Source organism: Talpa occidentalis, unplaced genomic scaffold, assembly GCF_014898055.3.
Source record: "Talpa occidentalis isolate TD23 unplaced genomic scaffold, MPIMG_talOcc4v2.1 talOcc4.2, whole genome shotgun sequence".
NCBI classification, from domain to species: Eukaryota; Metazoa; Chordata; class Mammalia; order Eulipotyphla; family Talpidae; genus Talpa; species Talpa occidentalis.
The window spans coordinates 75,852,018-75,868,529 of NW_023602073.1; the positions used below are offsets into that span (position 1 = coordinate 75,852,018).

Consider the following 16,512-nt stretch of genomic DNA (forward strand, 5'->3'; position numbering starts at 1 on the left):
CAGCATTTATATCTTAACAAAACTGATTCTATAATTCAGGAACTAGGTCAGCAAAAATCAGTTTTTCTGTTTCTCCACAAATATTTGCATTTTTTCATATGATGATTAGACAAAATAAAGTACATACAAAAATTGGTGGACATTAATAAATGAAGTTTCTGAAGTTAGAAGGGAGAACAGAGGGAGAAAGTATCACAGAGACATGGAAAGGTGGTGGGGGAATAGCAATACAGATGTCTCAAATATATAAGACAATGCTCAGACATGGATAAAAAACGAAATGTAAACTAAAACCGTAATGTTCATCAGAAATTCTGGTCTATAATTTTCTTTCCTTGTGCTGTCTTTATCTAGTTTCAGTACTAAGGTAATTTTAACAACAGAAAAATGTATTGGGGGGGGTTCCCACTTCTTGAATTTTTAGAAACAATTTGAGCAAGATGGGGATAATTTCTTTACTCACTTGGTAGAGTTCATTTGTAAAGCCATCTGGTTCTGGGCTTTTGTTTGTGGAGAGTGGATTTGGCTAAAGCCCATTTATTGATACTAGTTGTGAGCACTAATCAGCTGCAGCTCAGTGGTCATGCAGGGCTTGTGATCATCTCCAAGGTGAACATCTCCTGGAGACTGTGTGCTTTCAGCTCCATTTTGAGCTGGTCTGGTCTCAAGGTCTCTGACTGTCCTTCTGGGTCTACAACTCCCTTTTTTTTCCCATGGCAGCCAACTTGATAAGGTTTGGGAAGATAGCTCAGAAATTTTAAAAGCTAAAAAAGAAAGAAAGAAAGGAAACAATGAGTCAAAGAAATTTATAGCAGCAAGTGTCTAGGCCTAGAATCATCATGTTTTTGACTGATTGTTTACCAGCCCATGAGAATAGCAAAATTCTGTCCTCAAGTCCTAACCTGTCCCTATTCTACAACCCTTTCTATTTCACTAACCACTGAGAGATCTTTCATCCTCAGATGGTCTCAATTTTCCCCATTCTCGTTGTGGTCTCAATTTTCTATAGCTATGTCCTGCTGAACATGGATGTAGTCTCTGTTCTAAGGTTTTACAGGATCCCAGAGAGATAGGGTCAGAACCGGCAATGATAACCATAGCATTGGTTTTCTGTGGAATAGTTGTAGTAAATTTTTCTGTAGACCTGATGATACAATTACAGCAACAGCACAAGAGAAACCCTATATCCACTATTAAGATCAGAAAGAAAAGGAGCTGCTTTCACCATATTCCTGAAAGTAACCTGTTTTTAGTATTGTGAATAGAGTCATCCCATTAAATAGTTGGGTTGGATTTTTGGTGGCAAGTTTCAAAGTTAATTTTATATTTCTATGGAAACAAAAGTGAAACAAAGGTTAAAAAAAAGATTGAAGCGAACCACAAGTCCAATTGGGAGTCCTGAGAGTTGTCAGTGGAGCTATTTAGAGGTCAAATTTGAAGTATCTTTAGACATCAGGTCCTCCCAGATTGTTACCGTGACTTCAGATATTGTCAGGTATTTAGAGAACAGCTATAAATTTTGAGGATTGTAATTTCTCTGAAGCTTTTAGGTTTTGATTTTCAGTTGGTGGTTTTAGAAAGAGGATAGTTCTCTTCTTTCTGTTCCCCCTCCTCATTATTATTATTATCATCATCATCATTATCATTATTATTATTAATCTAAGCCAAAAAGATTAGGGGAAAAGAAAACTAGAAGGGTAGTTTTCAAACTCCTACAAAAAGTTTAAGATAAAGAAGAAAAGAAGAAAAGTCTTCTTTATAGATTTAAAAAAAAAAACCCACAGAAACATTTAAGAGGACTAGAATTTGATGTCCACAAAAAGATATAGTACTGAAATACAGTTTGCTCCTCCTTTGTTATCATTAAATATATATGGCAACACTAACTTATTTGCAAATTAAGTCTACTTTTAATCAACCTGGCCAGTTTACATAAATTTAGCAAGAATAGAAATGACTTTAGAGACCTTGTAAATTTTGCTTTGCTGGAACTTCTTCTAAGACACCTCAGATTGAGGGGTCTTCCTGGTGGCACAGGGGTTAAAGACAGAGCTATCAAACTATTGCCAGCCACTGCAGCACGAATTTGATTCCCCAGCTAGCCAGGGAGCAACCCACATGGCGCAGCAGACCTCTCCTGCCTCGCCCGCTGCTCCCCTCTGCAGTGTATTTCAATAGATCTGCCTGTCCTGCTCCCCACTCTCTCTGGTGAATCCTCTCACTCCCCATACCTCTGGCTTATGCCCCAGTTCTTGCATGCATAAATAAATAAATATTTAAAAAAAAGAAAGAAAGAAACCACAGATTGAGTGCTCTTAAATAGCCAGCCCATCAGGACTCAAAACCATGCCAGTGTCTCATCATCATATTTCACCTGTAATACCTGTATTGTTGGGTAAATTTCTCTCCTCTCAAGGTTTCCAAGAAGTACTGGGGTTCCTGGGCTTGCCAAGTGGTGATTTCTCACCTTCCTGACAGGCCAGCTATACCGTTAAGGTGGTACAAGGCTATTTCCTTGTTGGCTCTAACGTCAATCTGGTTCCTGAAAACTTAACCTAGCAGACAAAGCCTTGCTAAAACACCGTATTTCCAATTGTCTGTTATAGAAAGGGAAAAAAGAATCTTACTGGATCTATGGAAACCAACATCTTGCCATGAGAAATCAACTCACAGTGAGTACAGATGGAGAAGTGAAGCAGTCCAGGGTCACAAGAAGGGAAATGGAAAAAGGTAGGAATTTGGCAGGAGGAAGTGGGGTCTTGAGAGCTGCACTGGGGAAGCAAGTCTCAACAGCCCACCAGACAACCCACTAGTCCTTGGGGCTGGCATGAGGTGGATCTATAGTGAATTTTTTTTTTAAAGATTTATTTATTTATGCATACAAGAGCTGGGGTATAGGCCAGGGATGCGGGGGTGGGGGTGGGGGTGAGAGGATTTACCAGAGACAGAGTGGGGAACAGAACAGGCAGACTGACCGAAAATATACTGCTGAGGGGGGCAGTAGGTGAGACAGGAGAGGGCTTCCTCACCATGTGAATTGCTCCTTGGCTGGCCGGAGATCGAACTCGTGCAGCAGAGGCTGCGGATTGCTTCATAGTGCGGTGCTTAACCTCTTGCGCCACCAGGGAGGCCCTATAGTGAGTATTTTTTAACTCCAGAATTTGCTCTACAGTATAATCCAATCAAATTCTGTCTCCTTTGAAGGAAGTTTCAAACATCAGTATTTGATATTTATTTTCTCCCCAGAAGGGCTTTCTTAAATCTCCTATTCTAAAAATCTCATGAAAACTAGGCAACCTACAGTTTATCCTGTATCTTGAATGTTCTACCCGTTGCCTTTCACCACAATTTCCATTGCTCTTGAGAGCAAGTATAGGGGTCAACTTCACCATCTATTGCAAATGAAGATAGATTTGGTGAAAAGATTAGTAGCTATTATTAGGAGGGCACTGGAGGCAGGAATAGAGACAAAGGCAAGCTCTTCTTTACTGACTTCTGGTTCTAAGAGATGAATACTTGATGAAGGGGTGGTGGCATCTGCCTGAGGTCACCTGGTCAAGCCCTTCCTGGCCATCACTTTACCAGGAGGAGCAAATGTTACCTCAACCCCAAAGATTGGGTCTTTTGGTCTCTAGGGAAAGAGTTCACCACAGAGCACTAGCTGTAGTTGAACCAGGCAAGGCTTTATTAGAGAGACTCATGCATGAGGGAGCCAGTTTGGGAAAGTAGAATATAACCTGGCTCCCTGAAGACAATTAAGAAGAGTTAGGTAAGTCCATGAGGCGGGGTGGAAGAAAGCAGTGCCATTGCTTGTTCTGAGTTGGGCTATGCCTGAGCATGGGCAGATGGGTTACACTCCAACAGCACATGTGGGCTCTGTTTTCTCCCTCCATGAAATTATGAGGTAATCATTAATCAGGATCTTACGCCCTATCCATCATGGTGCCGCATGGCCAGTGTGGTGGGCTGAATTGCTTGGACAGGGCTGCCAGTCCATGATTTAGACCACCTGTTCAAACAGGACTAGGGCAACTCATCCTGTTGGCTTGTAATTTCTTTTACCTAGGCTCAGTGTGCTGTGTTCAAGGTAGAACTATTCCTTGAGTGTCAAAGGCACAGAAGAGAAATTTTCTCTCTCAGCTGTAGTCACCTGACCTGAGACTGCTTCAGAACACATAGCTAGAATCAAAATGAGAGATGCTGATCTCCTCCCAGGAAAAGCTTTCTCACTGGGAGCTGGGGGTGTGGGAGTGGAGAGAGAACCTTTTGTTCTTCATTGTAGCAATGGAGTGGAGTTTCTGTCTCACTGATCTGGAAGTAGAGTGGTAGGGAGTGATCTTAATTCGAATAACACAGATTTGCCTTTGTTACAGAATCTTTCAAGAACAAATATTTCTTCAGTTGCTACTTGTTCATATGTTACAGGTGTTGCAATGTGTTGGTAAGCTCTTGTCTCCTGCCATGAAAATTGAGGCCATGAACAGTGAGGTTTAACACTAGTTTATTCAGAGAGGAAAGCAGGAAAGCTCCCTAAAGTAACAGGGAGAGGGCACCCAAATCAGTACCCCTGAAATGCTCATTTCTAGGATCTTTTACCAAATATAGTCTGCTAAGGGGCCTCTGTCTGTTGAATATACATGCGGCAGTGTGGGCCTCAACCCAAAAGTGGTTGGATCTTTTGCCTTCTAGGGAAAGAATTCACCAGAGCACACTGGGTGTAGATCAACCAACTATGGCTTTACTGGAGACTCATGCATGAAAGACTAGTTCCAGAAAGGAGAATTAATTTTGTCCAACAGGCTTCTTTTCCTTATGCATAACACTTGAGTGAAATTCCAGATCTGAGGGGAACAAATAAATCACACTACAGACCTATGGGCTAGTCTTTTATGTTTTTTCAGAACCAAATGCACTTAATTCTGCTCCCATAACTCCCAGAAAATGACTATGACAACTAGCTCCCTAGAATCTTCATGGCCATCTTCTTCCCTAAAAAAAAAAAAAAAAAAAATCTATTTTAAATGCCTATAAATCTATTTCTTACTTTATCTTTATCAGAAATTATTAAGGAGACCATTCCAGTAACCAAGTCTTTAAATGAAAGGGTTGAAACAAGCCAAATAAAGTTCTTAACAATGGTATCTCATTGAAAGTATTTGTGCTTTTAGTAGAACACAAGATTTGGTGCTGACACATGAACTTTTTTGTTTAAGTTGAATGTCTTTTAGATAAATTACAGGGTGCTACTACTTTCCTTTTTTAGCATTTATAAATATTAGATAATGGTTCCTTAAAGAACTTGAGCCTTATTAATGTATTTAATTTGCCTCTTAGTGGCAAGAACCAGGTCTCTACAATCTTAAATGCCACCATACTACTAATGTTCTATAAATAATCATTTAACAAAAACAGCAAGGAATAGAAAACTAATGAAAGCAAAACTGAAGATGATGCCTATACTTCTTTGTTACATAATAAGTTGAAAAATTAACATAATGCCACTGACATAGTTCTGCAAATCTTTTATGATGTTGCTTAGGACAAGTCTAACAGCAAAAATGTGGAGGGATTATCAAATGCATTAATGGGCTCCTTTAAAAATCTTAACTTAAAATAATGAGTCATTGGCCCAAATAAAACATAAAAGCATCTCCTCAGTTACACAAAAAACATTTCCTCACAACTAAAAGTCTCTACTTCGAACCCTGAACCAATCAGCAAACAACTCTGGTTTATTCACCTTCTAACTGGTTCCCCATTTCACCTTAAGATCATCCAACCCAATTTCTTCTTAATTTTCTAAGATTGAGATACTCCCAAGCTTTGCCTATGGTTTGTTATCCTTTGCTACACCAGACTAAATAAATGTGTTTTTGCAGGAAATACGGCATGTCTCTAAATCTGTTGGTAAATTCAAAGGATTTTTTTTTGAAGGAACACATAATCCTACTATCCAGAGAAAACTATTAGTATTTTGTAGTTTTCTATTTCAGGCATGATTTGCTAGCTGGTTTAACGTGGTTCTTATTGTACTTTATAAACCCTGTATTTCTGAAAAATGTACTTTTGGAAATTTTACCTAAACATTTTCATTAGAAGTAAAACATTTGTAATGTAGAGTATATGCAAAGTTTAACAATTATATTCCCTAGTCATTAGACAGTTAGATGTTTTCTAATTTTTGTTAGTAACAAATCTGTGATAAACAATAATTTGCATAAAGCTTTTCCTAAAGCTTACATTAGGTTTACAGGGTAAATGCTTACAATGACAACAACTGCATTAATTGAAGGGTGTAAATATTAAGGGCTCTAGTAACAATTTGCTTATTTGCAACTGTTGATGTGTTTAAAAAAAAAAAAAACCTGGTATTTTGCAAGTCATTAAAAGACAAAGGCATTAAAATACATAGCTGAACTTGAGTGAACTACTTTAGGTACTGCTTTTTGAGTGTATACATGGAAAAAAAGGTCACCTAGTTAAACAAGGGAATATCTGAGAACATCTTTTAAAAGCACATCTTAATATCACAGTAGCTGAGGGCTTAAGAGAGTGAAGTCAGCTTTCTGTTGGACCCTGGTTACTAACGGACTCTAGTTTCTCCAGGTCAGTCTTCAGAGTGGAACTTTGTTCCTCTATCCTCTTCCTCAGATGTATTAATAAATATTGTGGCTGTCACACTGAAGATGGGGAAGAGGCTGGGAGAGAGGAAGCCTCATCTTTCTCCCCTAATGTCAAAATTCAGCTTAATTTCCATATTCCCGGCTCTCCGGAGGGGGGAAAAAAAGGAAGAAAAAGTAGTCCATCAGCGGCATTTGGGACTAAGAAGCAATCAGTGAGTTTCCCTTCCACAACCAGAGCATACCCAACTCTAAACGCTCCTCCACACCCCACCCTTCCCCCATTAAAATAACACCTATTCCGCTCCAGCTCCCGGCAGCCCCAAGAACGGCCTGCGCCATACCTTGGGCTTCTTCCCCACCCACTCTTTTCTCCCCCTGCGGTGGGCGGGCCAGAGGCGGGTAGAACTACAAATCCCAGCATCCCACGCGGCGGGAAAAAAGGAAGGCTCGGCCTTAGCGAAAGAACTCTGGGGGCCAGCGGGCCAGAGGGAGCAGCTCCTCCTTTTGAAGCGGATTTACACCTCTTTCCGCTGGCGGCGTCGGCGGCGTCCGCGCTCACGCAGGGGCGGGTCACGGCGGAGCGAAGCGGTGCTGGGCGGGAAGGGAAGTCGTGGCGGGGGTGGCGGCCGTGGCCGTGGTGGTGGCGGCGGACAGCAGCGACGGCGGCGTCGGGGCAGCGCGCGCGGTGGTGCCGTCAGTGAGGCCGTCGGAGAAATGGGAGAGCCGGGGTCGGAGGTGAGTAGCGGAGCGTTAGCCCGCGGCCTTCTCGGCGGAGCCCCGAAGGGTTTTGTGGGCGCTGGGGTCTGAGGCCTGGTGCTTTGGCCGCCGCGGCGCGATGATTCCCCTCGGCGTGGGCCGAGCCCGGCTTTCGGGCCTGCTGCGTGGCCGAGCGAGGGCCCAGCAGCAACAATGGCCGCCCCGCCGGCCCCAGCCCCCCGCACTGGGGCTCCTCGTTGCCGCTGCTCTGCCAGAGGGAGCGACATCTTGAGACGTGATTGTTGTGGGTTCTGAGCCTGCCTCCCTCCTGCTTGGGTGGCTGGCGGGGGACTCGAGGGGCCGGGAAGGGGGAGCGCGCGCCCGGCGCCCGCGTCCGCAGAGGCGCAACCCGGCTCCTTGGCGTTGCTTGCGCGCTCGTTGGCGTGGAATTGGGCACCGTTAGGGCTCCTGAAGCGCTTTCATTGTTCGTTGTAATGGTTCCTTCTGGAAAGATCTGTTTCCCAAGTATGTGGCCGTATAGATGAGCGTGTTTTGGCTTGTTTTTATAGATAATAGAATCTGTCCCTCCAGCTGGACCCGAGGCACCCGAGGCAACATCGGAAGAAAATGAAGATGACATTCAGTTTGTCAGTGTAAGTAGCAACGCTATTCCAGTTTTTCCAAGCGTCAGAGACTATGCGTGGTAAGCCATTATGGGACTAGACCTCACCTGCGCTTTCATCATTCAGCCCAGAGGTATGAGTGTCTGGGAGGTTCTAGACACCGGGGTTAGGGGTGGGGTCAGAGGAGCCGTTACAAGAGTGCTTTAACGTGCATGTTGCACTCTTGTTCTGCCTTCCTTGGGAGCCTTTTTTTTTTTTTTTTTTTTTAAAGATTTATTTTTATACAAGAACTGGGATACAGGTCAGAGGCACGGGAGGGTGAGAGGATTCACCAGAGACAGAGTGGGGGGCAGAACAGGCAGAAGGACTGAAATACACTGCTGAGGGGAGCAGGCGAGGCAGGAGAAGTGTGCCACGCTATGTGGGCATCTCCCTGGCAGGCCTGGAATTGAATCCATGCTGCAGCGGCCCAGGACAGCTTCACAGCGCAGCGCTCAACCCACTGCGCCACCAGAGAGCACCCTTGGGAGTCGTTTTATACTTAATCCACCCAGTGGTTCTGTTCTCTTAAGATTGTGTTTTCAGGGCCTCCCCGGTGGTGCAGCGGTTGAGCGCTGGGTTGCGAAGCTGCCCGCAGCCTCTGCAGCGACGGTTCAATCCCTGGCCGTCGGGCGAGGGTCCCACATGGCGCACAGACCTCTCCTGCCTTCCGCTGCTCCCCTCAGCAGTGTACTTCGTCAGTGTGCCTGCTCTGTTCCCTGCTCTGGTGAATTCTCTCACCCTTCTGTGCTTCTGACTGTACCCACTGCTTGTATAAATAAATAAATCTTAAAAAAAAAAAAAGAAATAAAACGTTACAAAATAAAAATTAAAAAAAAAAAAGATTGTGTTTTCAAATGGGACCAGGGTAGCTACCAGGGTAGCTTCCCCAAAATGACACACAGGCAAAGAAGGAGGCAGGGTAAGAAGGAGATTGAAGACAGTAAGTGTTGCAAAACTTGAAATGTGAGCATTATGTACATGAAGGCAAGTAGCTGGAGACCAGTAATCTCTGAGATCATCATGTTACAGCATAATACAATTGATGCTCATAATGAGTATCCCTGTATCACCAAGGACATTCTGTGTTTTTCTGAATTTATTCTTTTTGGATAGTAGTTTTCAAGCATTAGGAAACATAAGTGTGCAGATTCCTGGACCTCACTCCAGATCTGCTCAATCAGAATTTTCAGTGTGGCACCTCAGAATCTTCATTTTGGCACACATTCAGGGACATGCAAATCTATGAACATGCTTTGTAAAAAAAACTGGTTTAGTTAAAAAAAAAAAAAGTTATGGCATCATTTCGGATCATTTTCTTAGTATTTTAATATGCCTGGAAAATACTTAAAGCTACTGTATTTGAATACTCTAGGTAGTTGGAATTTGGTCTAAGAATTGTACTTTTTTTAAAAAATGGTATTCATTGATGTGCATTTGTGATATTGGACAACTATTTAAAACTTAATTAAACAAATCCTCTGTGTACCCCAGCTCTAGGGTCATTGTGCTGATCTATTGTTGTATTGTGTTTTATTGGGTTTCTTTAGCAGTTTCACCAAATCATTTTCTTTGCTATTACCAGTTCATGTGGTACTTTGTCCTTTACATTTAAATTCTTAAAGGATTTGGGGGTGGTGAGTAGTGTAATTATACCCTGCCTCTCCTATACTGTGGATTGAAGCATGTTTGGTAACAGCATGAGTCTTCAGGACATATATTTCAGGTTCTTTGTGAATGAAGAATGTTTATCTTAATATTTTCTGCAAATAAAGTGAGAAGGACTCACTTCTTCATGAACTGTGGGCCTTTGAGAATTACAGATAAAATCTACCAAACTAAGATTTTTAAAGTATCTTTTTTGTACTCTCTAATGAAGAATTATATTGTAGATTGTGAATAATATTAACTCATTTTAAGGTGAAATCTAAAAATACTCTAAATTTTGCTTTATATGTACAGCACCTTATATGTGTGCATCAAGGATAAGAAATAATGCTATCAATGTATGATGCATTTAGTTTGATACTATATCTTACATTTATGCCTTTTTCTAAACATAAGTTTAAATGTTTGATACTTCAATGAATTATATGTATTCTAGTTTACCTGTAGTACTAGAAGAAACCTATTGAAAACATTACCTTTACCTTTAATGGTAACACTTAAACAATTAATGGTACCTTTAAAATTCTATTAAAAAAATAGAATCTGCTGCTACTTTCTGTAACCTAATCTTACATTTAACTCTTCCAGGTAATTCTTATCCAATAAAGATAGTAAATAATGATCTGTTTAAAATTTCTTGGGATTATTAAAAAAAAGCATTATGTGTGCCACTTCTTGATTTATTATAGTTTGGGTTTCTTTCTTTCTTTAATTTTCCCATCTTTAATACACATGGTGGCACAGCAGTCTTTCTGTGGGTTGCAAAATGTAGAGTCTGAAATTAAATATAGCTTGTTGAAGGGAAGGATTTATATAAATGTGGAGGTGCAAAAATGAGCCCTTTCATTTAAATTTTATTGAATTATAAAATTTATAGAGAAGTGTATAAATGACAAGTGTACTGTTTGAATTTGTGAAATCAGTATACCTGTATATAAACCATTCACTGAACAGATTGTTAAAACAAAAACTTCATTTAGGTCTTTTATTACTGTTTTCTGTTTAGTAATATGATTCTTTTTTCAGCCACCATCTTTTTTCTTGGAAGCTGGAGATATTTTAGTTAATTTATCCCCAAACAGAGAACTGGTAAGATGCTCTAACTAGAGGGTACAGAAACAGCTGAGTCAACCTATCATTTTGATAACAGCAGAGATTTAGGTTTCAGCCAAGAAGATTGGCATAATGTAGAATTATTGAATATGTGGAAATAGTGAAGAAAATCAGATGTAATTTCATAACTTCAGGAACACATAGATTAAGGGCTGATACTTCAGCTGCACTAGGAGATGATCCAGGGCAAAATAGGTATCTTGACTCTGTCTCTGGGTTGTAATTCCAGCAAAAATGTTGGAACTGAGGCCTCCCTGGTGGCCTAGGAGTGAAGTCTCAGCACTGTCACCACTAAGGCCTGAGCTTAATCCCTGGCCAGGGAGCTAACCCATATATGGTGCAGCAGACCCCTCCTGTCTGACCTGCTGCTCCCCTTGCCAGTGTATTTCAATAAATCTGCCTGTTCTGCTCCCCATGTCTCTGGTGAACTCTCTCACCCCCACACCTCTGGCCTATACCTCAGTTCTTCTGTGCAAAAAAAATTTTTTTGGAACTCATAATATGCTAAGTCATGAACCTTTGATGTACAAAGATTACTTGAACTACATCCTACCCACATATGTGAATATTCCAATACAGTAAATGAGATAGGAGATGAGAACTATGTAAATAGTTACAATAGAAAATTTTTCTGTAAAGGGTACATGGAACTATAAAAAAGATGGAAGACTTTCAGGCTATTTCTTTTGTATAGGTAACCTTTAGTATTTTTCAGTGACTGGAAAGCATTTTGAGAAGGAAAAAAGAAAGGCATTAAAATGGGAAAGCAGAGAGGATTATGTACACAATCTTGTCAGGAAGACAAGAATTTTTTTTAAAGATTTATTTATTTTTGTACAAGAGCTGGGATACAGGCCAGAGGTGCAAGAGGGTGAGAGGATTCACCAGCTACAGTGCGGGGAGCAGAACAGGCAAAAGGACTGAAGACACTGCTGAGGGGAGAAGCGGGCGAGGCAGGAGAGGTCTGCTGCGCCATGTGGGAATCTCCCTGGCCGGCTGGGAATTGAACCCGTGCTGCGGAGGCTGCGGACAGCTTCACAGTGCGGCACTCAACCTACTGCGCCACTGGGGAGGTCCAAGACAAGAATTTTTTTTATAAGTGAGAAGGAAGAATGGACTATATCTTGAATTTTGAACTAAATTTGAACTTAATGTTGGGAACCATTTGAAATTTCTGGACAGGTCAGGACTACAGAAGTAAACTTTCCCCTAACTTCTCTAGATAGAGAAAACCCCCACATTTAAAGTTTTAGATAGGGATTTTGCATCTGTGCATAAATACATATTCTTGGTTTTAGACTGAAATAAGTACTTTTTATTTTAGTGTATTTACATCACTTTCCAATTGGTGGGCAGTAGGTTTTTTTTTTTTTTTTAAATGAGAATCAGTTTTCTAATTACTGGAAGGAAAGCTTTATAGTTCATTGATCTTCTTAAACTGGCAATATTCATTTAACTCTGTTCCTAAACTGTTTTGCTTGTAACTGTGCTCCTACCGTTAGATAATGTGGCTTTGAGAGAATTCTTTGATTTTGTTTTTAGTGTTGGGATGAAAATGATAGTTTGCTACTTGGTGGGTAGAGCAAATACAAATAAATACCTTTTGAATTGGTGCACCACCTGCACCATATATATAAGGTTATATACAGTTATTATAAACATAAGAAGTTAACATTTTCTTGATATTTGTATTCTAAAGCTTCTTGGGGGAATTAATGACATAGTTTTTGGTCTATATTATGAGTTATTCAGAGCTTGGTCTATAGCAGGTGGTCCTTTCTCTTAAGAGTATCTTATCTCAGAAACTTAGGTAATAAGCCTTGATTTAAAAATTGCATGTACACCCAGAGCTAATAGTGACCACACAGACAATTACATGTTTCAGTGAACCAGTTGTACTTAACTTGGTTTTTTCCTTTGCTGTATGGGGTAATAGTAGTAACTCAATTATTTTATAAAGTTTTGTGGGGATTAAGTAAAATAATATACCTTAAAAGGTTGGACCTCCCTGGTGGCCTAGGGGTTAAGTCTCAGTGCTATCACCTCTGCTGCCTGAGTTTGATCCCTGATTTTGATCCCAGCCAGGGAGCTAAACCACATAATGGTGCAGCAGACCTCTCCTGTCTCACCTGCTGCTCCCCTCAGCAGTGCATTTTAGTGGATCTGCCTGTTCTGCTCTCCACTCTGTATCTGGTGAATCCTCTCATCTTCCCCCCGCACCTCTGGCCTACACCCCAATTCTGTGCATAAATAAATAAACCTTTTTTTAAAAAAAGGTTAACTCATTGCCTGTACAGGGTTCAGTGACAAATGATAATCAATTAATTAAGTTTGTGGAGTACCAAAATGTTTGAATTTCTTAAGCTCATTGTGGTGTAAAATTTTCCATGTCCAGTGTGAAAATTAGCTGAAATGTAGAGTATTTGTTTATAAGTATTCTTTAGGATACTCCTCTTTCCTGATTCTTACATTCAGTCTCTTGCCTTTTTTTCTTAGTCTCAATCACTTATTGTCTTATTCTTCTACTACTATTATGTCACTTGTAATTCAGTAATTATTTCTGGAGTGAATGAATAAATATTCTAAATAGCTTCTGCTTTTTCTCATTTTTGGGTCACCTGATTCTTTCCTTTTAATTAGTTTCAATCTATGTAGTTGTCTTTATTTAGTAGTACAAAAATGGTTACACATCAGTCTGTATGTTCACCCCAGTAGTAAATTTCTCATGGTCTTCTCTCATCTATTTCTGCATCTTCTTTTCTTTTTTTAAAGATTTATTTATTTATGCATAAAAGCACTGGGGTATAGGCCGGAGGTACGGGGGCGGCCAGAGTGTGAGAGGATTACATGAGAGGATTACATGACTCTCACCAGAGAGAGTTGGGAGCAAAACAGGCTGATTGAAACACACTGTGGAGGGGAGCAGCGGGCAACGGGAGAGGTCTGCTGTGCCATGTGTATTGTTCCCTGGCTGGGGATTGAACTTGTGCTGCGGTGGCTGTGGACAGCTTCATAGCACCACCCCTTGCACCACCAGGGAGGCCCTGACCATATGATTTTGATAATTTTACTACCAGTGGTAGGTTTTAGTCTTGAGATAAGGGATTCATCTCTGTTGACCATACATCAGAGGATATCTATACCTGTTTTCCTTTTTTTTTTTTCCCCTTCCATTTTTATAGCTCATCAAAAATTGCAGTTATTTTATTACATCGTTCCTGCCTAGAGGTTTTGCTCTTTGGTTTTAGCTTAGTGACTGGATCACTACCTTCAAGGATAACAATTTCTACTTGGATAAAAGTATTAGATCTGAGCTTCTGTCTCCTCCTGGCTTTAGAGCTTTTTTCTGTTAGTTTTTCTACTGAATATTTCACTTTGTTTTGCTTGTAGCCAATTTTGTCCACACTAAGAAATCTTTCCCTCACCTATATTCTTCACAGTTTTCTTTTCTCTTGTTTTCAACTTTTTTTTTTTTTTAAGATTTTTATTTATTTTTATACAAGAACAAGATGCGCGGGAGGGTGAGAGGATTCATTGGAGACAGAGTGGGGAACAGAACAGGCAGACTGATGAAATACACTGCTGAGGGGAACAGTGGGCGAGACAGGAGAGGTCTGCTCCGCCTTGTGGGATTCTCATTGGCTGGCCGGGACTGAACCTGCACTGCAGAGGCTGTGGACAGCCTCACAGTGTGGTGCTCAACCACCTGCGCCACCAGGGAGGCCCCAACTTTCTGTTATTTTAAGGATAATTTTTACTATGACCTTTATGGCTTCAGTTTCTAGTTAATTTTTTAGAGCCTGGCTTCTTTTGTCCACTTTCTTGAAAGTTGCTTTCTCATGGGCATTTAAAATCTTGTTGCCAAATATAGTGCCATTTTCTTGGTCCCCAATGTTTATGTTTAGCAGATGACTTTTCATTGATGGATATTTGCCTTAATTTCTTTGAATTTATGCCTTTCTGATTCTTTGCTGATCCTACTTAGCTCTTCTTGAATTGTAAAATACTACCATTTCCCGCAGAGCCTCTTTAAATCTCCTTTTTGCCTTCTTCCTTGGCAGTATCATAGTTTCATTGTAGTTCTAGAATTTAATGACCTTCTAGGTAGGGGAACAACTCCCAGATGTTTTAACTTCTCTTATGTTCATACCATCTGCATTATGCTGTCTTCCAGATTTCTAGTTGTCTGCCAAGTACCTCTGTCTACATCTGGCACATCAAATCATTATGCTCAAAAGAACATCAGACTACTTCGTTTTGGGTTTTTTTTTTAAAATTTTTTTTTTTTTAATTTATACAATAGCTGGTGTACAGGCCAGAGGCACAGGAGGGTGAGAGGATTCAGCAGAGAGTGGGGAGCAGGACAGGCAGACAGGCTGAAAGCACTGCTCAGGGGAGCAGCGGGTGTGACAGGAGAGGTCTATCGCACCATGTGGGAATCTCCCTGGCTGGCCAGGAATTGAACCTGCGCTGCAGAGGCTACGGACAGCTTCACAGTGCTGCACTCAACCTACTGTGCCACCAGGGAGGCCAAGAACATCAGACTTCTATTCCTGTATTCCAAATTTTACTACTGGCATTAGTATGCTTCCAGCACTCATGCTTGAAATCTTATGGATCAGTTTAACTACTTGTTGGACTTTTGTTTCTTATAGCCAATTTGAAAAAAAACCTGTGTGTTCTCTTCTGTATACAGCCCAGCAACACTCTTTGCTTTACCACTCTCGTAGTTCTGCATTGTTATGTGTCTGGACAGATTTAATTATTTTGCTTTCCGTACTGTCTAAATTTGGTTACTTTTTTAAAAGCATAGCTCTTACGTTATTTTCATCTTAGCATTTGTTCATTTCCTTTTGTCTAATAAATAAAATCTAGGTTTTTAAACATAGTGTTCATTGCCTAGATTATGATGAAGTCATTGTGGATGGGAGAAAAGGGGGGGGAAGAACCAGGTTTGATGTTTGATCTATGGGACTGGGAGAGAGTCAAGCTGTTAGTCAAGTAACTTCATGTTTTGGAACTTGGATATCCAATATACAGTTGGTAATCTGTGACATCTGAAAAGCATTGGATCATAAAACTTGCATCCTTATGTACTATTCCTGTATTAATTTACCTTCCCCCAGAGAATCAGCAGTCCTAGTACTTTACTGTGGTTTAGACTCTTCCTTTCAATCTTGTCAGCATTTCTTACTCACGTACAGCAGGCCCTCAAATAATGTCATTTTTTTTAAAGTCATTCTGTCCTTCAGTGAAGCAATGTTATTGAAGGAGCAATTTTCATTATACATCATTTTAGTTAAAGTCACAGATTCGAAGAACCAGTTGACAATGTTAAGTAAGGACTCAACTATACTCTGAATAATTTTCCTTTGCATTCATTTCAATTATTTTCTGCCACTCATAACATAAGCCTTCTCCTTTAGAGGAATTTTTGCCGTGCTATAAAAAAAAAAAGATTATATTAAATGTTAGTTTGAGTGATTGTTTTTAACTTGTTAATTTGTTCAATTCTCTTATAGGAAGGTCCACTAAGACCTGTCCTTGAGTACATTGATCTAGTCAGCAGTGATGATGAAGAGCCTAGCACCTCTCACAGTGAGGTAAGTATCTTACATTTAATTTGCATTTCTTCACTTCTGCCATTTAAGAGGTATTTTCTAAAGAGAGTTATTAAATTAATGATGATTGTCCGTAGGAGCTATAGCACTTTAAATAATGTCCTTTTTTTTTTGTTGTTGGAATTGGCC

The 16,512-nt window shown here is 40.5% G+C and overlaps 1 protein-coding gene across 3 annotated transcripts in view; it reads left to right on the plus strand.

Annotated features, from left to right (window-relative positions):
* The first annotated feature begins 7,246 nt into the window (after positions 1-7,246).
* Positions 7,247-16,512, plus strand: part of ZNF451 (zinc finger protein 451) — an 80,956-nt gene continuing 71,690 nt past the window's right edge. Inside the window, exons 1-3 of one of the 3 annotated variants that reach the window (XM_037519909.2) lie at positions 7,247-7,358; positions 7,889-7,972; positions 16,285-16,365. In XM_037519909.2, the coding sequence (XP_037375806.1) occupies positions 7,338-7,358; positions 7,889-7,972; positions 16,285-16,365 (186 nt within the window). In that variant the 5' untranslated portion in view covers positions 7,247-7,337. Of the gene's footprint in view, positions 7,359-7,888; positions 7,973-8,053; positions 8,076-16,284; positions 16,366-16,512 lie in introns of those variants that run through there. The other 2 variants (XM_037519907.2, XM_037519908.2) reach the window with 2 other exon arrangements.